We start from the raw sequence: 26,649 nt of genomic DNA, 5'->3' as shown, positions 1-26,649 counted from the left end.
TCAACACATAATCACAACTTCTGCCTTTTACACATGTGTATATATAGATTACGGCCTTGGTGCAGATACACATCTGGGAAGGAGGCGCTGGGCATTCCTCGCATTCCACGCGTGCATAACCACGGGAGGAGCGGTGGCGCAGCAGTTAGCGCGCTGCGCTACGCGACCAACCGGGCCTAAGACCCGGGTTCGATTCCCGCCCACGGCCACGGCCACCGCCACCGCCACCACCGGTGGAATAGATGAACCGGTGCTGGGCCTCCCCTAGGTCGACTCAGACCCAAACGAGTACCTGCTGCAGTGGTGTGCGCTAAACATCGCCACCGGGGAGACAAAGGCGGACGGGCGGGCGGGCGGGCGAGATTGGTGCTGGGCACCCACCCCCCTCGTGTGCCACAGTGCCGGTAGCCTTCATAGGCGCTGCTGCTAACAGCACTTGCCCCAACAGTCTGTTACAGGCTACACCGGGGAAGAACCTTTGTCTTTGTACATTGCCACTCCCTTCTCTTAGCGCACCTCACGACTGACGTCACGCTCACCTGACCGCATATTTTGTGATAAGCGGCAGGTGTTTATTTTTTTATTTTATAACGCAGTGCAGGGTTTTAAATTTGATTCGGGAAGGGTCGCGTTGCTTGTTGAAGACGAACAAGGCCAAGCGGAGCTCACTCGCGTTTTTATCCCAGTCGAATCACTCTCACGCTCATCCACACACTCACTCACTCTCACTCTCGCTCATACACACATTCACTCTCGCTTACTCTCACTTACTCTCACTCACACACTCACACTAACTCTCATCCACACACTCTCACTCTCATCCATACACTCTCACTCACTCACTCACACTCACTCTCATTCACCCTCACTCTCGCTCATCCACACACTCACTCTCACACTCACTCACTCACTCTCACACTCAATCACTCTCACGCTCATCCACACACTCATTCTCACTCACTCACTCTCACACTCAATCTCACACACAGACAAACACAGACACTCACACTCAAACTCACACACACTCAGACACTCACACTCAATCTCACACACACTTAGACACTCACACTCAATCTCACACACACTCATACTCAATCTCACACACACACAGAAACTCACACTCAATCTCACACACACTCAGACACTCACTCACACTCAATCTCACACATACACACAGACACTCACACTCAATCTCACACACACACTCACACTCAATCTCACACACACACAGACACTCACACACACACTCAATCTCACTCACACACACTCAGACACTCACAATCAATCTCACACACACACTCAGACACTCACACTCAATCTCACACACACTCAGACACTCACTCACACTCAATCTCACACACACACACAGACACTCACACTCAATCTCACACACACTCAGACACTCAAACTCAATCTCACACACACACACACAGACACTCACACTCAATCTCACACACACTCACACTCAATCTCACACTCACACACACACTCAAGCTCACACTCACTCAGACACACACACACTCAATCTCACACACACACAGACACTCACACACACACAATCTCACACACACACTCACACTCAAGCTCACACACACACACAGACACTCACACACTCACACTCAATCTCACACACACACAGACACTCACACACACACACACTCAGACGCTCACACTCAATCTCACACACACTCACACTCAATCTCACTCACACACACTCAGACACTCACACACACACTCAATCTCACACACACTCGCACACACACACTCAATCTCACTCACACACACTCACAATCAATCTCACACACACTCACACACACACACTCAATCTCACTCACACACACACTCACACTCAATCTCACACACACTCACACACACTCAATGTCACTCACACACACTCAGACACTCGCTCACACTCGACGCACATGACAGGCGGCCAGCAAAGTGAGGCGAGCGACTGGGAGACTGAGCGGAGTCCGTGACGAGTGGCAGGAGATCCTCACGACCCCCTGGACAGCGATGCTCCGTCTGTTTCTCATGGTGAGGACAACCGCTCCTCATTCACTCACCTTCGTCATCGTCACGGTGGTGGCTAGGAGATGTTAACCACCTCGCCTGGTACACAGGGAATGTCGTGGGTTCGATGCCGACCGACGAAGCCTGCTGCTGCTGCTGTTTATTTAGAATTTGCGTGTCTCTCTCTCGACAATATGGTCGCGTGGATTTTTCTCCACGTGACGATGATCTCCGGATCTCTTTGGGGCCCCATGGGTTCTCTCGAAACACCGCTTGCGTTGCGTTCGAAACGACGTGATTTATTTGCTTTTCCAACTACGTGATGACTTTACCGAAAGATCCAAAGAGTTTGGATTCATTCCTGCAGTCACGAAAGCTTCAAATCAAGATTTCTGGAGCGTAATTGCAACCTGTACTTCACTTCCGTAAGAGTTTTATTTTTTTTTGGGGGGGGGGGTGGGGGGGGGCAGAGGTTGTGGTTATATCGCGTGAATATTAATGTTGTGTCGTCGTGCAAGCCGCCACCACCACCACCCGACACAGCCAGTCAGTAAGAGGGGTTTGTCAGGTAACACTAAAAACGTAGCCAATGAGTTACTAGTTTCAGTACCCAACCGGTCGTGTTTCTGTGTTGGAAAGTAACCCCACTACACAACTGTCAACACGTACGGGTTATTGTAGATTTGAAGTTTTCGTGACTGCAAGCATCCTTACGCTTGGTTCTTTTGGTAAAGTCACGTAGGCGATGAAAGGTATAAATAAAAGAAAAGATTCATCTTCTTTGGTTCTTTCGGTAAAGTCACGTAGAATGATAATAAAATAATAAATTGATAAAATAAAATAACACAATAATATTCTCACGACGTTTCGGCCACAACACAAGCGGCCTTCATCTTGTGTTGTGGCCGAAACGTCGTGAGAATATTACTGTGTTATTTTATTTTATCAATTTATTATTTTATTATCATTCTACGTGACTTTACCGAAAGAACCAAAGAAGATGAATCATTGCAGTCACGAAAGCTTTAAATCGAAAAATAAAAGATTACTAATTAAAATAACGAGTTTCGGTAGCAACACAAGCAAATCATCGTTGCAACACAAGCAAATCATCATCGATGACGATTGCGTGTGTTGCGATAGAAATGTCGCGATTTAATTTAACTTATTTTTTTTAATATCTTTTAGTTTATTTCTATGTTGATTTATTTTATTTGTTTTTTATTATTTTGCTTTACCTACGTGGCTTTACTGAAAGAAACAAGAGCAAGTATACATACCGTGTACTCCCTATTCATACGATTCGCTCCGTGATCTTGTACAGGGACATTGAGTTTTCAGGTCCACACAGCATACAGCCGTTTCGCTACGGGCAAAACAAAAAAAAAACACAGTATTTGTTTTTTTCTTCTTTGGTTCTTTCGGTAAAGTCACCACCACCACGTAGAATGAGAATAAAATAATAAATTGATAAAATAAAATAACACAATAATATTCTCACGACGTTTCGGCCACAACACAAGCGGCCTTCATCAGGTGAAGGGACGAGACTGTCTGGTAGGACAGCGCTGGAGTTAAAAAAAGCCACGTTCAGATCACGACCTTTAAGCTGTGTGAGAGGAAACAAAGCGCCTTGACAAAGGAATTAGCATTTTACAGACCAATTCAGACCTCTAATTGTGATGGGACTTTGTAGGATGAACGTTGAGATTTATAAGGGGGCACGGGGGTGACCAATAAGGTCTTAGTTAGTCTGTAATAAGGTAGGTAGGGGTACTGATTAGGAGTTGATGCAGGCAGTAGCGGTGTGTGTACTAGTTGTGAGTGCAGTGGTGGTGACTGTCTAGTTGTTTGCGTTTCTCCCCTTGCGATGGGACTTTGTAGGATGAACTTTGAGATTTATAAGGGGGCACGGGGGTGACCAATAATGTCTTAATTGATCTGTAATAAGGTAGGTAGGGGCACTGATTAGGGGTTGGCAGGTATTCATTCCGCGATTGTGATTTTATTCAGATGAATCCAGAGAAGTCTGCAGAGAAAAGAAGAAGCCGACTGAACGTAAACAAGCAGCAGAGATGGCGCAGTTGATAAAATCGAGAAAACCCGGATCGTTTACTTACTTGGAAAAATACCAATACATGTCCACCTCTTATTAGCGCCTCCCATTTTACAGACCAATTCAGACCTCGTTGCTCACCCAATGCCCTCATAAATCTCACAGCTCATACGACAAAGTCCAATGAGGTGGGAGAAACACAAAAAGACCATTGTTTTTTATTACTACACGCTTTTATTTAACTCACTCAGTGTGTTGTCCTATCCTCAAAAAATCTTGTAACTAAATTTTTTACCCGCTTCCCAATGTGGTATCGACTGAAAACTTGGTATACTTACGTCGCACTGATGTCAAGACTGTGTTCTATCGTTAAAATTAAAAAAATATAGATATATTTTTTTACATTTTATACACGCTTTTATTTAACTTACTGTCTGTTGTATTCTCAAATCTTGTAACTCAATTTCAACCATTTTCCCAATGTGGTATCGACTGAAAACTTGGTGTATGTATGTCACACTGATGACAAGACTGTGTTCTATCGTAAACATTTTTAATTATATATTTTTTTACATTTTATACACGCTTTTATTTAACTTACTGTCTGTTGTATCCTCAAATCTTGTAACTCAATTTCAACCATCTTCCCAATGTGGTATCGACTGAAAACTTGGTATACTTATGTCATACTGATGACAAGACTGTGTTGTATCATTAAAAAATGTAAATATATTTTTAAACAATCCTTTTTTTTACGGCTCGAATTGTACCACGCTCAATATTTGATTTTCTTGACTTAAATAAGGCTTTTCTTGACTTAAATAAGGCTTTTCTTGACTTAAATAAGGCTTTTCTTGACTTAAATAAGGCTTTTCTTGACTTAAATAAGGCTTTTCTTGACTTAAATAAGGCTTTTCTTGACTTAAATAAGGCTTTCGTGAATGGCAGGAATTCACATTATTTGGGTATTTACGTTAAAGTCACGTGGATTGATTCAAAGAAAATAACAAGCGATCGCCATCAGGAGGAAAAAAACAAAATAAAAGATCGCTCGTGTTGTGATCGAAACGTGGTCGTAGCTTTTTTTTTCGTAATTTTATTTTGTTATTTTCTTTGAACCTATCCACGTGACTTGACCGAAAGACCCAACGAATATGAAGAGCATTGTTTGAGCAAGAGCTCAACGCCGTATGGACCTGCAAGCTCAACTTCGCTGACGAAACGGCGACGCCACTCGCGACGTCTACGTATCGTGCACCGTGACTTTTCTCCGGCAATTCACAACGACGACGACGACGACCACGAGGACGAGGAGGAGGACGAGAGCAAAACCGGCGTCACGATGAGCCGTCAACCCCCGATGAGGCTGTTCGCCGACCCACCCGGAGGCCCACCGTTACAACTCCCCCCCCGGGGACACTTGGACACTTGGACCGGCGATAAAAAAATAAAAACACCCGTCCACTAAGGCAGCTCAAAGGTCACCACCCTGCCCACACACCTGGGTGGCCATGAGGTCAGTGACGTCAAACTCGGCACTCCCGCTCCGATTGGTTCAGCCACGATGGCGTGATTGAATCGCCCTCACCTGGGATGCAGGGAGGTTTTCCGTCGTTTCGATCTCGATTCCCCCCCGGGGCCCTCGCTGCTGCGGATTTGGAGTCTGCAGTCTCCTCTGTAAGATAACTCGCGATCAAAAAAACGTCAATCCATACGGCAGCCCGGAAGGATGTATTGAAGACGTTTGTGAACTCATCCACCGTCAAACAACGCTTGCGGGCTTCCTAGAGTCAAGCGGTTACTTTGAAGGGTTGGCGTATGGCCGCACGTAACACTTGGACGATTTCGCGAAAAAAAAAATATTTGATGTTGATTATAATTAGGGGACCGTCCATAAATGACGTCACGCACCTTGGGGGTGAGGGGTCAGACATTTGTGACGATTTGTGACGAGGGGTGGGGGTGGGGGGTTCAGAAATGTGACGTCACATCAAAATGCTGCAACTTTATAAATAAATACGGACAACACGTTCTACTTAATTAAATTGACTTTTTTAAATAAATGTTTTCTACCTACAACATCAGAGTGTAGCGCCACATTAAATACGCACTACTACAACGACAATAGTTTAAAGCGATTTGAAGCGTAAAATTTTAATTTAAAGCTTTCGTGACTGCAGTAATTCGTACTCTTAGTTTTTTCGGTAAAGTCACCACGTTGAAGAGAAACAACAAAATAATATATAAATATATATAAAAACAATAAAAAATTCTCACGACGTTACGACCATAACTCAAACGGTCGTCTTCAGGTGTGTTGGTTCGCATTAATTTATTTTTAAACGGCGCATTTATTTATAACTGCCAAATCGTTGCGCGTGGCGCTAACTTTTTTTATAAATAAATAAATGCGCCGTTTAAAAATAAATTTATGCAAACCAACACACCTGAAGATGACCGTTTGAGTTATGGTCGAAACGTCGTGAGATTTTTTTTATTGTTTTATATAAATATTTTATTATTTTGTTGTTTCCCTTTCAAAACTAAGAATACGATTTGAAGCGTGTTTTATTTTTGAGGGGGGGGGGGTCAGAGCTTTGTGACGTCATATTTGAGGGGGTGGGGGTGTCTGACTCTTTGTGACGTCGTGTGACGAGGGGGGGGGTTAAAAAAAATCGTCCAAAATCGCGTGACGTCATTTATGGACGGCCCCTTAACATTATTTCTCAGAACCACGTTGGGGCGACAGGCAAGGGTGGGGTCCCAACGACTCGGCTTGAAATGCAAATTCAACAAGTGGCCAAAAAAACAGGTTGACAACCAGATTAGGATTTTAAAAAATTAATGAAGTGAAGCTGCCTTGCACTGTGATGCGTTGTGGCCGATGGTCACGAACAGGGGCGGAGTGGCAGGGCTATAAGTATCTGTGTATCTGTGGGTCTCTGTGTATCTGTGGGTCTCTGTGTGTATCTGTGGGTCTCTGTGTGTATCTGTGGGTCTCTGTGTGTATCTGTGGGTCTCTGTGTGTATCTTTGGGTCTCTGTGTGTATCTATGGGTCTCTGTGGGGCTATGGGTCTCTGTGTGTATCTGTGGGTCTCTGTGTGTATCTGTGGGTCTCTGTGTGTATCTGTGGGTCTCTGTGTGTATCTGTGGGTCTCTGTGTGTATCTATGGGTCTCTGTGTGTATCTGTGGGTCTCTGTGTGTATCTTTGGGTCTCTGTGTGTATCTATGGGTCTCTGTGGGGCTATGGGTCTCTGTGTGTATCTGTGGGTCTCTGTGTGTATCTATGGGTCTCTGTGTGTCTATGTGTCTCTGTGTGTATCCGTGGGTCTCTGTGTGTATCTATGGGTCTCTGTGTATCTGTGGGTCTCTGTGTGTCTATGTGTCTCTGTGTGTATCTATGGGTCTTTGTGTGTATCTATGGGTCTCTGTGTGTATCTGTGGGTCTCTGTGTGTATCTGTGGGTCTCTGTGTGTATCTATGGGTCTCTGTGCGTGTCTATGGGTCTCTGTGTGTATCTATGGGTCTCTTTGTGTCTATGTGTCTCTGTGTGTATCCGTGGGTCTCTGTGTGTATCCGTGGGTCTCTGTGTGTATCTATGGGTCTCTGTGTGTGTCTTTGGCTATCTGTATCTCTCAAGGTCTCTGTATATTCATGGGTGTCTGTGTATCTATGGGTATCTGTATCTCTATGTGTCTCTATGCGTATCCATTGGTTTATGTGTGTATCTACAGGTCTCTGTGTGTATCTATGGGTCTCTATGGGTCTCTATGCATCTCTATGAGTCTCCATGCGTAGCTTTATGCTTTGCGCCTCTTGCTTGAGCTTCTATCAATTTGTGACGACCAGGTCGCTCCTGAAATCAAATCTGCACAGCAACTCATTGTGAACCTTGCCTGGTAAAATAACACGGAGTAAGTAGCAGGGGTACAAGTACGTCCAAACGTAGGAGACGCGGCGTTTGGCGGATCCTTTGCATCGCAGAGCCGTGAAACATTTCAGACGGCTTCGGGTAAGGCCTTCATCAGGCAACAGATTGATTATAATCAATTATTGATTGACGCCGATGAATGTTTAGCCACGTGTCATTCCATCTAGACTCAATGAATTCTGTCCGGAGATTGCAATCTCGGGAAAATTCCGAGAAACCCCTCCCCCCACCACCACCACCTGGTACCTGTACCCTGCATCCCCCGGAAGTCGACTCAGCCTTAACAACAACAACAACAACTAAACACACAGATGTACCTGGTACGGTGTAGTAGTGCTTATCATCATTGGCACGTGGGCGTGGGGTGTGGTCCTGCCCACGCGCCGACCACGACAAAGGTAACGACAAAGGTAACGACTCCCCGTATAGCCTTAGCAGACTGTCGGGGCAAGTGCTGTCGGCGAGCTCCTATGAAGGCCGGTAACGTCACACGAGGGAAGTGGGTGGCCACCTTTGTCTCCCTAGCGGCAACATGTTCACACACCGCTACACCAGGTACTCGTTTGAGGCTGAGTCGACCTGGGGGGGGGAGGCCCGGGACCGGTTCAGACAATCGTAACTGGTGATGGCTGTGAGCGGGGATCAAACCCCGGGTCGCCGGGTTCACAGTGCGGTGCGCTAACCGCTGCGCCACCACTCCCCACCAGCGCTTCCCCGTCGCAGCAAGCGGCAGTGTGTGTGGGGCCATCCTGGTGGGTGGGGGGGGTGGTCGCTTTGTTTTTGTGCCTCTCTCATCAACTACAAACGAGGCCCTCCCTTAAAATGGGCAAGGCAGGGGGGAGAGAGCCCCCGAATTGGCCCATGTGCAGCCGAGTGAACTCGCCTCTGTGGCTCCGTCTGAATGTGAAATTTGCAGCTGTCGCTCTGCCCTCTACAATCAGCCGCTCAATTCCGCCGCGAATCTTCCCCTGCAGATGCTTTTCCCGCAGCAACTGTCCTCCGCCGGGGAGTGCGGCGATGGATTCTACAAAACGCCGCAAGGAGTTTGCTGTGAGCTGTGCCGTGCAGGTAAAGCGACACAGACACGGAGGCTTCCGATCTATGCGCCTCTGTGGAATGACAAAGTGTGGTGACCGGATGCTTCCGTTCCTCCACCCAAGTCAGCTCCTCTCACTGCATTCTAGGCTATGGGGTTGGTGGTTACTGGAGAAATGAGAAATGAGAGATGTTGCCACTTGAGAAATGTATTGCTGTCGAGGTGGATACTTGCTGCGTCAAAGAGCTGACCGACGTAGAAGTCAATTAAAAAGGTAGCGCCATAGAAGAAGACAACCTGATGATGATGATGATGCAGGCAGGGATCAAAGGGAAACTGACACTAGTTCATACCTGTCAACCTCTTATCTCAGTGCCTTACCTTATTACAGGTCAATTCAGACCTTATTGGTCACCCCTTTGTAGGATAAACGTTAAGATTTGAAAGGACAAAATCTCATCACAACGAACAAAACACCAACAAATAGACACAACAATTGCCTGTATTGAAACGGCTGAACGCTGTATGGACCTGAAAACTCAATTTCCCGGTAAGACATATGGGTTGACAGGTGTGCTATTTGGACGCACATGTGTTGTCGGATGAACAACGACAAGAAATGCATAAGTGTGTTGTTGTTACTTACATTATGAGACCTCATTTGCCAGTAACAAGATACAGTAATAGGTTTTTACCCTTTTTATCCGGCACAAAAACTGACACCTTTATTCAAGGGGATCATGTTTGCAATAACCACAACACAAGCAGTCAAAATGCAAACAAAAAAGACAACTCTGATAATAATAATATTGGCACTGTCCTTGAATTTGATTGGTCCACACCCGAGACGACTTTTCTTAGAGCCCAGTCTCCACTGGTGTTGGACCAGAAGACGCCAAAAGGCGTACAACTCAAAAACAGCGCACAATCAGAGTATTGAGGGCTCGGGGTGAGCATTTACATTATGAGACCTCCTTTGCCAGTAACAAGATATAGTAATATGTTTTACCCTTTTAACTGGCACAAAAACTGACACCTTTATTCAAGGCATCATGTTTGCAATAACCACAGCACAAGCAGTCATAATGCAAACAAAAAAAAAGACAACTCTGATAATAATATTGGCACTGTCCTGGAATTTGATTGGTCCACACCCGAGACGGCTTTTCTTAGAGCCCCTTAGTCTCTCCACTGGTGTTGGACCAGAAGACGCCAAAAGGCGTACAACTCTTGTGTTGTGGTTATTGCAAACATGATCCCTTGGGCAGGCTGTGTATGGAGACGATGAGGGAAGGCGGCAACACCAGCTTGTAAGTAAGAAGCTCTTGACAAAAACGAAATCGCAACATATTAATAACTAGTTAATAAAGTGGTGAACTTTGAAAAAAATCAAAGACAGCTTAAAAGTAGCTCAGATTAACGCGAATAGTAGTAAAATAATAATGCCAGCGGGAGAGGCAGGATTGCCCACGTCCCATGCGGGTGGCCACTACTTCGCCGTATTTGCACGACAAGGCTCAGGAATGCGTGATACAAACGACGAAATGTGCGGTGGAAAACCCATGGATCGTGATGATGACTGAAGAAATTCGTGTTCAGTTGAGCCACTGCCAGTCACATAACTCTAACGCAGGTTGACAGTCAGTGCAGCCCGTGACTCCCAAAACCAACTTGTGATCACGTGTGTGTGTGTGTGTGAGCGGTGGTGCAGCGGTTAGCGCGCTGCGCTACCAACCCGGTGACCAGTGTTGAATTCCAGCTCAGGGCCAACGCCATTGACGATTATCTGAACCGGACCTGGGCCTCCCCTAGGTCGACTCAGACTCAAATGACTACCTGGTGCAGTGTGTAAACAACGCCACCGGTGGAGAAAAAGGCGGTAGAGCATCTGCCCCAAGAGTCTGTTAAAGGCTATACAGGGAGATCTTTGTCTGTGTTCTAACAACAACTCCTTTGTCCTTCAGGGATGTACAAGATGTCGGACTGCATAGCTAATGGTCGTGCTGCCATGTGTGAGTCGTGCCCTAAGGGCACATTCATGGACAGAGACAACCAGGAGAAGGTGTGCTCGTGGTGCAGCAGCTGTGGGCCAGGTGAGTGTCAGCACAGCAGAGTAGGCGTTTCCCCTCTCTATGCATTGTGCGTTTCAGAATTGTGTCTTCTTGCATGCGGCATAGATATTGCTTCATCATCGTCAGGATCCATGGACAGAGAGCCCGTAGTAGGTGGTCACACTGCACATTTCATCATTGGTCGTTTCCAATTTCCTATCTTGTAGTGCCACATCATAGTGGTGTAGTGTATACTACTGTAGTTTATGAGTGGTGTAGAGCGGAGCGTATTGCAGTGGTGTATAGTGCAATAGTGTAGTGTTTGGTAGTGTAGTGTTTAGTAGTGTAGTGTATCGTCATAATTACAATCCATGGACAGATAGCCCATGGTAGTATGTGTTCACTGAAAATTTCGTCATTTGCTGTTTCCACCTTCCGTCTTGTGGCAATATGCTAAAGTCGTGGCACATTTTTCTGGCAACGCCCTCTTGCGATGTCATCAAGCCGTTATCTGTTAGGACTTCCTCTCTTTCCATTTCCTTCCATTTTTCCAAATAGTGTCAATTTCCTTCTCATCGCTCCCTGCATCATCATCAGCATCATCATCATCATCATCAGGTTGTCTTATACTACAATACAACCTTTTTATTCTATACTAGCGGTAAGTACCTGGCGTTGCCCGGGCGAAAAAGGCAGACACACACACATCGATTTAGACACGCTTTCTATGTACATGAGTTTAGTGGAAGAAGCAAGGAACAATAATATCATTTGTCGGCACGCAAACATTATGATTGTAATATTAGCAAGGTGATTATTGAAAAAAATTGGTTTCTATGAAGATGATTTGGCACCAAAAAAAAATACAAAAATTTGTTGTCTGCACACAAACATTATTAATGTACATTGATTGTGTCTTTCGGCAAAGTTACGCAGATAGAAAACAATTAAAAGTGTAAAAAATATCACACAATACCATATAACAACAAGTAAACCGCCATTCGGGACTAAGTGGTGGTAACATCACCACGACGCTTGTGCCAAGCTAGGTGCACTTTGAGGCCACGTGAAGTGTCGAACGCCCGCTGGCAGGAGGTGACGGGGCAGACCTAGGTGCCACGGGTCGACTGACTGAGATGACTGAGATGACTGGCTGATGCACCACCTGTGCCCCCTACTGTGCCAACTTGCTGTGCTTTAGCGCTCCGCTCGTTGTTGTGAGCGTCGCTCCTCTGCCCCCCGTTGTTGTTGGAGGGCGACTGCCTCCAACTGCCCAGTAGCATCCTTCACGAGCCTCCTCCACAGAGGCCGATCTTGAGAGCACTGGTACCAGTCATCAGCAAGTCCACTCAGCTCTACGTCCTCCTGTACCACATCACTCCATCTCTTCTCTAGCCCGTGCCGCGCCCGTTTAGCCCCCTCGATCCGGCCGAACAAAAGCTGTTTAGGCATGCGGTGGCTGGAAATGTGGGCTACATGGGCCAGCCAACGCAGCCTTCAAGGATTTGTGAGCTCCTCACACAATCCAGCCTGCAGGTTAAGCCCAGGATGGATCGTAGGCAGGCCAGCATAAATATTTGTAACCGGTTAAGATGTTCCATTAGGGGGGTCCATGTTTGGCATGCGTAGAGAAGGGAGGGAATGACTGTGGCCGAGAAGACCTGAAGCTTAGTGCGGAGTGACAGACCAGGCAGCTTCCACACAGCGTTACGCAACCGATGAAAAGATAATGCCGCTCGACTGATTCGGAGTGAGACCTCTGCTGTCAAACCGGAGACGGTAATGAGCACACTGCCCAGGTATGGCAAACTCTCCACTCTCTCCACAACCAGCCCATCACCAATTGGGAGTTGTTGGGGTGGAGTGTCCAATGGTACAAAAAACCAAGGCAGGTGCTTGGTTTTGGTGGGGCTGATGGCAAGGGCCCACCTCTTAGTGGCAAGCTCCAGGTTCAGCAGCAGGGCCTCCAACTCGTCCTCTGAGTGAGCAGCTGTTACCAGATCATGGGCATACATAACATGGTTGTGCAATAAGGAGGCATCCCTTGACGGCACCCGGGCATCGATCAGCCTCCCATTGTATCTGTAGCAGATTGAAGGCTTCACTAAGTACGTGGTAAAAAAAATATATGTAAAATAATGTGGAAGCCAGAGGACATCCCTGTCGCAGTCGAAGGTGTTGAGGGAATGGCTCTAACTCCCGGCCATGTAGTTTTACCCGGGCGGCAAAGAATATGAATTCCTGCAGTCACGAATGCTGTAGTGAAGAGAAGTAATGTAATAATGGGAAGGTTATATTTGCATAAAGAGGTAATGTAATGTAATAATGGGAAGGTATTTCAACGTGAGTTGAAACAATAATGAAGATGAAATTAATGGGCAAGTTACAAAGCAAAAACAATTGTTGTTTGCACACACTATGGTGTGTATGGCATTGTGATTAATGCAAAATTACTTGAAATGTTTGTAGATATGTGACGTAAGAGAAAGAGGCAAAGATGTTGAAATCCAGCAGTCACGAAAGCTGTAAGTGAAGAGAACTAGTATAATAATAGGAAAGTGATATTTTTAAAAAAGTAGGTGTATTAGAACGTGAGTTCACACAACAATAAAGCAGATATTTGAACGCGAGTTCACACAAATAATGAAGATGAAAGTAAGTAATACATCGTCTTGTTGTGAGCACACGAACAAAAATAATAGAATACTTCCAAGGTGATGAATAAAACAACGGTTTTGTACGTGCGTGATTGTAGCGTAAGAAGCAAGGAAACTTGTACTTACCATAGCCGTGGTGAGGCCTAGTCCCGTGTGGAGCCCCCGTCCTGACCTACATTGCCGAGCCGGCGGAGGTGGCACGTTGGCAGGCTGGGGGCTGGGCCGCTACCCCCCCCCTCCACCATCCCCCCGCCCGTGCAACAATAATGCTATCTAAGCACTATAATAGTTTTGATTTAAAGCTTTCGTGACTGCAGTAATTCATATTCTTAGTTCTTTCGGTAAAGTCACCACGTTGAAGGGAAACAACAAAATAATAAAATATGTATATATTATTTTATATATTGTTTTATATATATATTTTATTATTTTGTTGTTTCCCTTCAACGTGACTTTACCGAAAGAACTAAGATATATAACACTATAATAGTATTAGCTACGGACTCTGTAGTATTAACTGCACGCATTGTGTTGGGAGGGGGAGGGGTAAAGAGGACATCACACTGTGAAGAAATAGCCGCAGGGCTATGTGTATATTTATTGCATGTTCAACGCGTCAAACAAAATGTGAGCTCGACCGAACACGCATCACTTGGTAGGGTCCACCCCCCCCCCCCCCCCCACCCACCCAATTGGCGTGAGTTGGTACGGTCGAAGTCACGCCATAAATAAGTAGCTAAAGCTAAATGCCACTACATCGCTAATTCAACTAATGTAAAGGTGACGGACGTGAGAAAGGAATTAGGCTATGCCCACGGTGGGGCTTAGGGCGTGCTGCCCGTCAAATTTTTTTTTTCAACGTGAACCCCACCGGTTGAGAGACAAATCCTTCGCAAGCACGCACGCGCAGATACTTTTTTTATATATATAAAAGAGTTTAGCGAATCCTTTGGATACAGCAGCTTAGACACAGCAGAGTGATCTTCTATAGCAATATATTTCTAGTGCCAATATCTTGTTTTTTTTTATTTTAACTGGAGTTATTTGACCATACTTCAGGTTTGGGAAAGGTAGAAGCAGGCGTGGGCACATAGTACAATAAATAAATAAAAATTATGAACTGCCTATAATGAAGCCCATGCATCAGCCTGTAGCGACTGTTTTACCTGTGTACATACGCTTTTACTACCACTATTGCTCACAATAAGTTTATTTTTGAAGTGACATAGTGTTGGTATGAAGCCAATTTAAAAAAAAAAACCTGAAATCCACCACCACCCGACAAAGAAACTCAAGTTGTCAGGTGGCCAAAAAAAGCACCGGTTGATTTGGTTTTTCAGCAAACCGAAGGAATGTCGAAAAGTAGGCAAAACTTTTTTGGCATTTTTCAGTTGTGCGGTGGTCGCCCATCCAAACTCTGTCCAGACTCAAACCTCTGCAGCTTCTAAGAGGGGCGGGTGATGTCAGCCTTCTCGCAGCCCACCCTGTCACGTGGAACGAAGTCCACACCAAAGTTCATAACGAACGACATCACTAAGGAAGCCGTCTGTTGCCAGTCGACCTCTGAGGTTACAGCGGAAAGAACAGAGCCTGGCAACGAAGCTCCTCCTCGGGGCCAGATGAGCAGTTCCATCAGCCCCATCGGTTCGTCTATGCCAGCTAAATGTTGAGAGCCTATTCCGTGCAGAAACATGCATCCTCACAAAGATCATCCGGCAAGAAAACATTCACATCCTCAATGTATCCAAGACGCGTGTGGAGAAAAGCGGCACTCTACAATTGAACATTCCAGGGTACATCCTCACACAGAACAAGGTTTGCAGACACTCATCGACCACCTTGCCAATGCCTCCAACAACTTTGGCCTGACAATCAGTCTAAAAAAGATACAATGTCATGGGCCAGGATGTCAGAGACACCCCTTCCATAAGCGTTGGCAGCTAAACCCTGGAAGTCGTTCAGGACTTCACCTACTTGGGTTCTACCATCACCTACTACAATTTGTCCCTTGTCACAGAGATTGACGAGCGCATTGGGAAGGCGTCAACAGCTACGTTCAGGTTGACTCAAAGAGTGTGGGAGAACAAATCCCTAACACTCAACACCAAAGTACAAGCGTACCGGGCCTGCGTCCTTAGCACCCTCCTCTATGTTGTCTGAGTCCTGGACAACATACGCCCATCAAGAACATCGACTGAACACATTCCACCTCCGATGTCTCAGGCGCATCCTCGATATCAGATGGCAAGATCGCATTCCCAACACCTCAGTTCTCAACTTGGCCAACATTCCCAACATGTACTCCCTGCTCAGTCGTAGGCGCCTAAGATGGCTTGGACACGTGCACCGCATGCAGGGTGAGAGAATACCCAAGGGGATGTCTTGTACGGCGAGCTGGCATCAGGCAAACGGGTCACTGGTCGCCCGCTCCCGCGCTTCAAAGATGTCTGTGAACGGGACGTGAAGAGCTGCGACATCTACCCAAGTGACTGGGAGAAAACTGCCGGCGACCGACTCAGCTGGCAGCAGGCTGTGAAGACGGGCCTCGGGAGAGGCGAGGAGAAGAGACACACCGCTTGGCAGACCAAGAGGGAGCGACGTCAAGAAAAAGCAACAAACGCCTCTGGAGCTGCCACCGCATTCACTTGCAATTGCCGTGGCAAGGATTGTCACTCAAGGATTGGCCTACTAAGTCATTCTAGGCGCTGCAAAACCTACAGCTGACCTCGTAAGGCGCAAAAAAGAATTGCCTCTCGAGACACAAGGGCCTATGATGATGGACATCCTCGCCGATTCCAAGGGCCACGCTAAACAGTCTGGCTAGTCGCATCATGCATCACAAAGACGCAGCAGGATTTATTCACAGGCAACGACTTCCATGCCATGAATACAAATCAAGCCAAGAGACGCATGCAAGTCTGTACTGAGGCCGACATCAAAAGTAAACTTCTCGTACAGGATTCTTCCGTCGGCCTCCCGGCTTCAAACCATCCACGCTGCCGCTGGCCGACCATCAACAGAATCAGGACGGGGCATGGCCAATGCGGCCACCTGATGCGCACAGAAGCGCGTGGAATATTCGGTGGGGCCCGGCGATCGCGGCCATCAATCCAAAACCATCGGCCGCGTTGCAAACCGCTGCCGTCTTCACAGCCTCAAAGGAGGTGGCCGCGGGGGCCGGCTTCCACCCCACCGCCCTCCCTCCTCCACGGCCTCGATCGGCTCACCGCCGGGCCCCCAGCTAAATGGGCTGGCTCACCGCCGCATGGGGCTATTCCACGCAACGCCCACTCTCCCGCTGGTGATCGAACTCTGCGACGCGCACGCCCCACGGTTAACACTACAGCGGCGGGTGGTCATGCGCGACCCCGCACACTCGAGTCGCAAACACTGCGCCGACGCTGAGCTAGAGCCTCTCCCATCGCTCCCCAATTCCCCCCCCCAGATACTCACACGCCCTGTCGCGGACCTCGCGGACGCACCCTGCCGGCGTCGCGCGGGCGCTGCGGGCGGCTCGAGGAGGAGGAGGCGGGCGGGGAGTCGGTCTGGGCGGCCCAGGCGGGTCGGGGATGAGACAACTCGCTTGAACAAGTTTCGGGTTTCGCCCATTTTTTACGGCCCTTTGATTTCGGGAAAAAAAAAAAACAAAACCCCATCCGGGGTTAACGTTATAGCCTGCGCAGATGATCGTGCGGCCTACCGGTAAATTTTCAAAGAATTATCCGCCCTCACGTGGAGCGTCACGTTACGTTACGTTATTGTTCAGGCCATTGTCTCTGCGCCCGTGGCCATTAATCCCTGACTCAGCCGGTTTAATATCTGGGAGGGCGTTCGGCTGGCAAAAATACACACCCGGTGTGTACTTGGTCGGTGGCACTAGGATCCCCCCCCCCACCCACCCTCACTGTCTGCTCTGCTCACTTAACATTTCACCCCAGCCCTTTTGCCGATGTCGTGCGTAACTCATCGCAGCTGGCCCGGTGGACCTTGGTGCGCCCCTACAATTTGAATTCAGTTTAGGGGCGCCACCAAGGTGATTCGTCCTGGGAGGGTCGGCCAACCTCCTGGCACCGGGAAACCACGGGACTTCCCACCTAGGGGCCCTTCGGATGAAAACCCGTTGTGCCAAGCGATCCCCCGCCGGGACACTGCGTGTGTGTGTGTGTGCTGTGTGTGTGTGTATGCTGTGTGTGCTGTGTGTGTGTGCTGTGTGCGTGTGTGTGTGTGTGTTGTGTGTGTGTCTGTGTGCGTGTGTGTGTGTTGTGTGTGTGTGTGTGTATTGTGTGTGTGTGTGTGCTGCGTGTGTGTGCTGCGTGTGTGTGCTGTGTGTGTGTGCTGCGTGTGTGTGTGTGCTGCGTGTGTGTGTGATGCGTGTGTGCTGCGTGTGTGTGTGTGTCTGTGTGTGTGTGCTGCATGTGTGTGTGTGCTGCGTGTGTGTGTGCGTGCTCCGGGGGAGGGGTAGGGGGGAATCGTGGCTCTTGCGGAGTTGACCCACCGGTTAGTACTGAAACTAGTAACTAATTGGCAACGTTTTTGTGTTACGTGACAAACCCCTCCACTGATTGGCTGTGTCGGATGGTGGTGGCAGGTTTCATGACGATGATGATTTGCAGGTTCATCCCAGGATGCTTCGTGCGCGTCGTCGCTTTAAGATGTTTCTCTGTTCATGTTTTGTTTGTTGCGGTTGTACCCGACTCAAGAGCCGCATGGCTCACAGGGCTCTATACCTAATAAATGAAAACTTGAAAACTTGAAATGACGACACGACATTCATATTCAGGCGATATAACCACCACCTCTCACCCCCCTTGGGATGCTTTTTGTTGTTGTTTCCTAATCGCAGGCGAGGAGGCGGCTGTGAACTGCTCCGTGGCCCAGGACACGGTGTGTCGGTGCGCAGAGGGCCTCAAGAGAGACGACGACTTGGGAATTTGTGTGCCTCAGGAGTTGCAAACCCCAGGTAGTAGTAGGATTACAAAGCCGCTCAAGTCAACCGCAATACGCCGTTTGATTTCTCAGCTGTCAGGGAGAGCACGGGACAGCCTGGTCCACTGAAACGGCAGAAGCGTTCTGCAATAGAAGCACGAAATTCAAACTCAACCTCACGTCTATTGAAAGCTTCAGGAACTGCATGCACGGTCAAACACAGCCACGTGTGACGTTATCAATTCACGACCCTGTGCAATACTGAACACCGAATTTTTTATTTATTTTATCTACGCTCAAGTTTTAGACTGGAGTCCCCTTGCCTCCAAATATTCACACTGGGTAGTAGCGCTTTAACTGCTCGTTTCGGAGGTTTGTGGTCCAAAACCCCATCGGCTACCCTGGTTAATGCGACTGGTGCATTCAACAAATTAAAATGCGCCATCTGCTTCACAGTGAATGATAGTGGTCTGGTAACCTTATACTGGTAGGAACGAGGTTGTAAACTGAGTGTACCAGCCTGCAATAGATTAATGTGTCCTTCCGTCCGTCCGTCTGTCCGTCCCCTTTCAATACTTTAATGAAGTGAAATCTCGTGCTGTTGGGGTGTATAAAATCAGCAATAGACAGCGCAGAGACTTGATATTACGTCTTATTGCACCCAACATTTGGAAGTCACGTTATCTCATTTGCGAACTTCGCTTTTGGGGATGTGGCAAATTCACAGACAGCCCACAGCCGAATACCATTTGCGAGGCGCAGTTCGAAGGCACCGTGATGTTACTTTGCCAATGTTCCTACCAGCCCACCCTGCAGGGACCTGTTTTGAAAATAGAATGCCATGTGTTCTGGCATCGTGGTTCGAATGTGAAATTATTGGCAAAGTTCGTTTATGGGGGGAAGGCAAATCGTAAAAAAAAAATAACATCACCCGCAACTTTGAAACTGCTGCAGATGATAATCTGTGAAAAAGCGCCTTCGCAGAAAATTTTCGTGCTTAAAGAAACTATAGAAATGATGCAAAGAGCAGTGATTTAGTGCGTCCTGGAGGCGTATTATTAAATAATGCATATTACAATTCCTTATAGGGGAAACGCATACTAATTAACGGATTACTAACGTAGCATATAATCACAATAACACACATTACAACTAATTACTAATCTACAACTCATTACTAATCATAACCATTGACTGATTACTAATCGATTATATAATTACAATACCCCCCTCCCCCTCCGCCTCAAATCACTGCACCTGATATGAGTTCAATGATGACGTCACCCTGCTGCTGCTCTATATAAAACCGGGAGCAAGCGAGGGCTTTACCATTCTGGCGAATTGCCCGATGATGCTGGATGTATTTACCAGCGAAACGTCACAGTACAACTCAAACTGTAAATGTTGTGGATTCACTCTTCAACACACCGGTGGGCTAAAGTAGTGAACTATTTGTGTCTTTTGTCAACGTGACACTTTTATTTTTGCTGATTGGCCCTGTCGGGTGGTGGAGGGTTACGACACATTTATAAATAACGCGATCTAACCCAAAAACCTTTATTATGAGCAGTGATTTGATGGTTTGATTTTGATAGAGGTTGTGTTAATGCAACGTACTGCATTCGTATTCATCGCAATGTATCACATAGACCTGATAAGTTGGTGGAGAGGGGACTGTTGTTCACAGCTTGTTGTTTTTTTTCCCTTCATAAAATTTTCAGACGCCACGTCAGTCGTGTTGGCGGCAGTCCTCATCTTCGTCCTGACTGCACTCGTGTTGCTCATAGTTTACTTCAACATGAAGCAGAAGGGGTTGACTTTAAAAACGATGGTGAAGCAATCAGGTAAGTGGCAACGTTCTGTGCTTAATCCAAAGATCACATCCTGTTATTGGGGCTGCAATTATACATCTGCCAAAATGTGTTTTACTCATTATACAGTGAATTAAGATGCGTGGAGAAATCACGTCTCGGCACAAAGCCGCCTCTGAATGCTCTCTGCAGACACCACTGCACAGAATGATGAAAATGAGTTACATCCCTTTTGAGAGCTTTGGCTTCGGTGTCATTTGAAAGTCCCTTGGAGAGTGTTGCTACTGGTGACAGTCACCTCTGCCGTGCCTCCACTCATCCGACAATATTTCACACCCGAGTAAAGTCGTGTTGGACAGGACGCTCAATTGAAGCGTCGTCGTTACTTCGTTCTGTGCTTGCCGCTCTTGTGACAAAGGGAGGAAGTTGACAATTGTCGAGGTCCCGAGGGGCATCGAGGTAGGATTTGGACTGATTCAAAAACGACCTCAAAACTGTCTGTTCATGGTTTTTAGCCGCAGGTGATGACATCTTCATCTTGGCTATGAAATTATGAAACTTTACATTCCAGTTAAGGTTTTTCCAATCTTAAAATTATAGGAAACATTTAAAGGTTCTCCCTGACTCCAAGATCGCCATGTTTAGTTTTCTGTGTCGAACAATAGAACAGTTTTTCGTTTTGGACCGATAATCAAATGATACAACCGCATCGACTGTGCTATGAATCAGTGATGAACTAACTTTATCTGATTTCTTTCAGACACTACTCATACAAATAATGAGCATGATGAAAATCTACCGCTTGTTATCGTGCAAAATGATCACAAGGTGCCATATGGAGTTCAGGTAAACTCAACGCAGCATAGTGGCATGATGACCCTACTCTACATTGTTTCCGTGTGTCGGCATGCACTAGTACACTGAAGATAGACAGAAATAATCGTGACCATGTCTTCTCCACACGCTACAGAGGAGCAATGAGAGCAGCGAGACAATGCAACAGATCCGAGAGAACAAAGAGAAACTCAAGGCCTGGATCGGAGCGGATCCCTCGGCTTTCCTGGAGCATCTCAACGGCTTCAAATTGATTCCACGACACGTGCACCAAGCGGCCGTCGACAAGGGCGGAGAGGAGAGTGTGGAGCTCGTTCTGGACCACTTCATCAGCCAGGGAGAGGCACGCTGTGAGACGCTGTGGGACGCCCTCTACTCTGTGAGGAAGCAATACGTGCAGCTGTGGAAGTGGATTCAGACACACGGTACGACCCACGTGAACTCACCGGTGTATTGACATCGAATGCCATTTTGTGAGAGTCGAGGAAGAAAAACCATGCATATGCGTGGCTTCCGTAATGCTTTCCAGCACGAGTTCGTCCTCGGGGAAGTAATCGGAGACTACGACGCTACGTTTAAAGCCGCACAGGAATGATGTCATGCTGTGCGTGACTGAACGACTTCACGTCACACTTGACTGTTTAAGTACCAGTATGAACCTAAATATGTTATACGTTGTGCCTTGATTCCAGAAGCACAATTGTAGCTGAATAGGATATAAACTCAATTAAAATCTGTGTTAAACGATTCGTTTGAAATTCATATGAGCCTCTATCGATCGCAGGCGAGGCGTTGAGGGCCATTCGAGATAAGGAGTCGGATCTGAAGCTCTGGATCGCCAGAGACCCCAAGCATCTTCTGCTGCAGCTGATGAGTAGGGGACGGATCCCGAACGAGCTCTTCACCGAGGCCAAGGGCATCCGGGATGGCGTGGAGTGCACGGAGCTGCTGCTCAACTTCTTCAAAGAGAGAGGGAATGACGACTGCCTCAAGCTGCTCTTTGCCCTGCAGGCCGTGCAGAACGAGTATCCTGGACTCAAGGAGTGGCTGGGAGGCCTTGGTAACAAAATAATACATTTATAATTAACATTTAATTTCAGACACAATCCACATTTGTCGCATTAACCAGCCATCATTCCTTCTGGTGACATGTCCTGCCCAGGTGCAATTAATTAACAAAGCAATGTCCTATAACCCATGCACTGTCGTTCTGTTTTTCTACGTAACTTGAAACCGTGTACTATTTCATGCTCTTGCAGTGCTGTTCCTTTTAATTGTTAGTGTCCACGTGTCTGATCCGTACGTCATAGCAGGTAATGCGGGCCGATTAAAACTTTATTCTTCAGGCACATTGGTTACGTTACATTTCATTATTTTGTTCAATTTTCCAAAAGCACTCCAACCTGCTCTCATCCACCTTTGAAGGCTGAAACGGCGCCAATTGCCGCTGCGTTTCACCCCCTTTTGTGGTGCCGCAGACTTCCTCCGGAGACTCTCCAACAAGTCCCCCCTGGTTCTGAACAAGTACAACGACTTTGTCCTCTGAGACAAAATCCGCTTCAAGACGAGGGAGCTCCTCGTGGCGCTGCGCGACGACCTGACGCCTCTGCTCTCCCAACTGCAGATCAGGAACATCCTCACCGACAACAGCGTGCGGGTAATGTCCAACTAACACCATTGGAAACCTCATTTGCCCGTAACAAAATATGATAATTGGTGTTTTATCCTTTTAATCTGGCAACAAAACTGACACCTATTTTTTTACAAGGAGTCATGTTTACATTGACCACAATACCTGCGATCGGAACGCAAACAAAAAACAACTCTGATAATGTATGTGGCACTGTCCTTGAAATTGATTGGTCCACACCCGAGACAGCTTTCTTTAGAGCCTCGTCTCACGTTGGTGTTGGACCAGAAGACGCCAAAAGGCGCACAACTCAAAGACAATGCACCATCAGAGTATGAGAGCTCGGGGAATAGGAATACAACTTTATCTGGAAGTGTTGGTCATGTTGGATCATCTTTACAAGAGTCACACTTGGTCATAAACGCTGCTGCTTTACAACGCAAACACAGAGTGCTTCTGGAGTGTTGCAGGCAAGCGGCTCTGAAGAACCGCCATCGCTACAGAAACGTCGTTCCGCTCTGAACGTCGCGTCTTTGCGTTCGTGTGTCCACCCGCAGGCCGTGAAGGAGATGCAAGCTCGGCAAGGCAGCGAGAAGGCGACACAGCACATGGTGGAGCTGGTGATGGCGAGGGGGCGACCCAGGGTCAAGCAGTTCTGGGAGGCGCTGTGGGACCTCAGGGAAAGTTACCCAGACCTGGAGAACGTCTTTGAGAAGTTCTAATGGGTGGAACCGGAGAGCGAGAGGGGAAGACCTAACGGAGAATGGCTTGACGATGACCTCATAACGAGATTGGTGCCAGAAAGATGATGCGGCCACTACTTTAGCATATTGGCACGACAAGACAGGGAGAGAGGAAAGTGGAAACAAACCACCACCTACGACTATGGGGATATCTGCCATATGGATCGTGATGATGATGAATGGTGCGTGGGGGGTCGTTGTGGTCCAGTGGTTATTGCACTGCACAAATCACGGTGGCTAGGATATGTTAATTACCCTGCCCCGTATACAGGACGGGAGGTCGTGGGTTCGATCGCGACCCAGACGCCTGCTGTTTATTTTGAGTTTGCAACATCTCTCTCCCCGTGGTCACGTGGATTTTCATCCAAGTCGTCCTCTTTTCCCTTCCGCATGAAGAATCAACGTGACGCGTTTAGAATATTTTGCTGCCATAAAATTCCACGTGATGATGTTGACAGGAATTCGTTGAGCTATCGTTTCGGATAGCCATGTCGCTTCTGAATAAGAGCTACTGTATAGCTCATTGGGCCTGTACTGGAAAGATAACTCAAATATATTTTTTTTATCATTTATGAACCCAACTGCTCTGTCTGCTTCTTCCCTGGCACTGCTCCGCTTTGTAATTCCCTGCCATCGTGTCAAGTTTTTGTAACAACCCTTGCCCAATTAAAGAAAGTTATTGTCCATTGACAGCCACGCAGATGAATGTGCATGATTGCCGTGGGGGGGTGTTTAGTCAACGAGACCAAATTAATCGGTCCTATTCATTAAGATTACAAACATTCATCAATGGTTCATTTAAGTTACGGTCGGCTTATTTTAACTTTGTTTTATTAATTTATAAATAGCATCACGATACATATCATAATTATTTAATCACGGGCCAAGCAAGATGTATTCACTTGCATTAGATCGCTGCCACTTCCAGAGCAGATCACTTTGCCAGGCTCCCTCACTACCAGGCCGGGGATGCCTGATATGGCCATGGTCGCCATTTAACAAAAAAATGGCCGCGAGTTATCAACTCCGAAAAGCATTCGTAGAAGATTACAATTCTTAATTCTATATTTAAAGCTTTCGTGACTGCTAGGATCCATACTCTTTGGTTCTATTGGGTAAAGTCACGTACGTAGGTGAAAATAAAACAACAAAAAATCACGACGTTTCGGCCACAACACAAGCGGCCCTCATCAGGTGAAGGGACGAGACCGTCTGGAGTGAGGAAATCCGATGAGCTGTGAAGCTCTTTCGTTCACACATTGATTAGCTTGGGGGTCGTGATCTGGGCGTGGCTTTTCTCGCTCCAGCGCTGTCCTCCAGACGGTCTCGTCCCTTCACCTGATGAGGGCCGCTTGTGTTGTGGCCGCAACGTCGTGATTTTTTGTTGTTTTATTTTCACCTACGTGACTTTACCCAATAGAACCAAAGAGTATTACAATTCTTAGTTGCATTACTTGATTCATGATCATCATCATCAGCGATTGTCATCTCCTTGCTCTCTATTCATCATCATCGGTGATTATATCACCTTACCATAATCATCATCAGTGACAACATCACCTTATGTATTCATCATCGGTCATGACATCACCTTGCTCTATTCGTCATCATCAGTGATGACATCACCTTATGTATTCATCATCAGTGATAACATCACCTTGCTCTATTCGTCATCATAGGTGATGTCATCAGCTTGCTCTATTCGTCATCTACAGTGGTGAAATTACCTTCACTATTTAAGATCGGAAACAGGAAGACTTCTTCACAATTCTGGCAAATCCTCTGATGAAGCTGCTGGTTGTTGTTGTTGTTGTAATCGCCAGCTAAACATCGCAGCAGTACTGAGGAAGGAAGCTCTCCCTGGCTATTGCGTTGAAAAGGGGTCGGGGGTAGCAGGGCGTGCCGATATTCTCAGTCACCACCGTGCCTGGTTACGGTGCAAGTCTTTTGTTTTGCATCTCCCCCGTACCCCTTCTCTGGCCTTTATCCACCCAGAAGTGTCAAAGGAGGTCGCGCGTGGTGGGACAAACAGTGGCTATCTCCGATGTGGTTTTTTTTTTTAAGGCATCCGACCAGCATAGAAGAGAAGGCGAAATATTTTTTCACGGGTGAAGGGCTTTCTTTTTGGGGCTCCATGGTGGCTAGGAGATGTTGACTACATCGCCTGGTATACAGGAAGTTGTGGGTTCGATCCTGACCCTGACGCCTCCTGTATATTTGGAGTTTTCATCTCCCTCCCCCGTGGTGGCATGGATTTTTCTCTGGGTCCTCCGGGTTTTTCCCTCCACATTTAAGAATCAACATCACACGTTTCGAGTTTTTTTGGCTACTGCTCTAAATTTCCACACGACGTTGATGATATCAGCCACTTCGTTGGGCGATCATTCATGATAGCCAGGTTCCACTTCCGAAAGAAGAGCTATGTAGCTTAGTGGGGCCTTACCTGGTGAAATAGTGCAACATATACTCTGGGGGGAGAGGCTTTCTAGAGCCCCCTCTCGTGGAGGCCTTTCCACCAGCAGTGGCCCAGGTAAGTGATTTCAAGACTGCCTCTTTAGCTTTCAGAATAGTTGTCTTCATACTGGAGGAATCCGATGAGCTACAAAGCTCTTTTTTTCACAGATGTCCAGTGTGACCCTTGGTAGCCATACAGTCACGTGACAAATTCACTTCACTTCTATTCCTTCCACCGAGCCTCGTTCCACGAACGACGTTTCGTTAACGGTGCCTGTAGTCGACACATTTTAGAGCCCCTTGGGCCAGACCAGATATCGGTACCACCCAAGTTGGCCAAACTTCATTGGTGCCATTGTATTTGTTACACCAACAGAAGTAAAATAATACACGATAACCTTTCCAAATGAGCAGCTGTTTAATTTTTCTCCCAGGAAAACTGCTTTCGCACCTATCGCATTCACGCCTATTTGCCCGAACGTTGCAAATAAAACATTCCAACACC

General features: G+C 47.0%; 1 protein-coding gene across 2 annotated transcripts; it reads left to right on the top strand.

The window, feature by feature from the left end:
* Positions 1-1,930: 1,930 nt before the first annotated feature.
* On the top strand, positions 1,931-26,649 carry LOC116958027 (uncharacterized). 2 transcript variants are annotated; one of them, XM_076058090.1, is made up of 10 exons: positions 1,931-2,037; positions 8,977-9,070; positions 11,003-11,131; positions 18,590-18,706; positions 20,394-20,516; positions 21,244-21,329; positions 21,454-21,742; positions 22,102-22,377; positions 22,796-22,974; positions 23,505-26,649. In XM_076058090.1, the coding sequence occupies exons 1-9, from the start codon at positions 2,017-2,019 to the stop codon at positions 22,861-22,863; spliced, it is 1,203 nt and encodes a 400-aa protein (XP_075914205.1). In that variant the 5' UTR covers positions 1,931-2,016; the 3' UTR covers positions 22,864-22,974; positions 23,505-26,649. The 2 variants fall into 2 exon arrangements, with proteins under 2 accessions (XP_075914205.1, XP_075914204.1); XM_076058089.1 differs by having other exon boundaries at positions 18,590-18,709.

The sequence above is a fragment of the Petromyzon marinus genome (genome assembly GCF_048934315.1).
Source record: "Petromyzon marinus isolate PM22_M1 ecotype Great Lakes invasive population chromosome 68 unlocalized genomic scaffold, UKy_Petmar_22M1.pri1.0 chr68_unloc.1, whole genome shotgun sequence".
In the NCBI taxonomy this organism is placed as follows: Eukaryota; Metazoa; Chordata; class Hyperoartia; order Petromyzontiformes; family Petromyzontidae; genus Petromyzon; species Petromyzon marinus.
This window is presented reverse-complemented; position numbering and strand designations above follow the sequence as displayed.

What these genes read in the sequence shown, in the direction of transcription:
- LOC116958027 (XM_076058089.1), top strand. Translation starts at nt 2,017, where the DNA reads ATGCTCCGTCTGTTTCTCATG. An exon ending in TGCTCCGTCTGTTTCTCATG is followed by an intron (nt 2,038 to 8,976) that starts GTGAGGACAACC and finishes CTTCCCCTGCAG; the next exon opens with ATGCTTTTCCCGCAGCAACT. An exon ending in AGGTGCCATATGGAGTTCAG is followed by an intron (nt 21,330 to 21,453) that starts GTAAACTCAACG and finishes CACACGCTACAG; the next exon opens with AGGAGCAATGAGAGCAGCGA.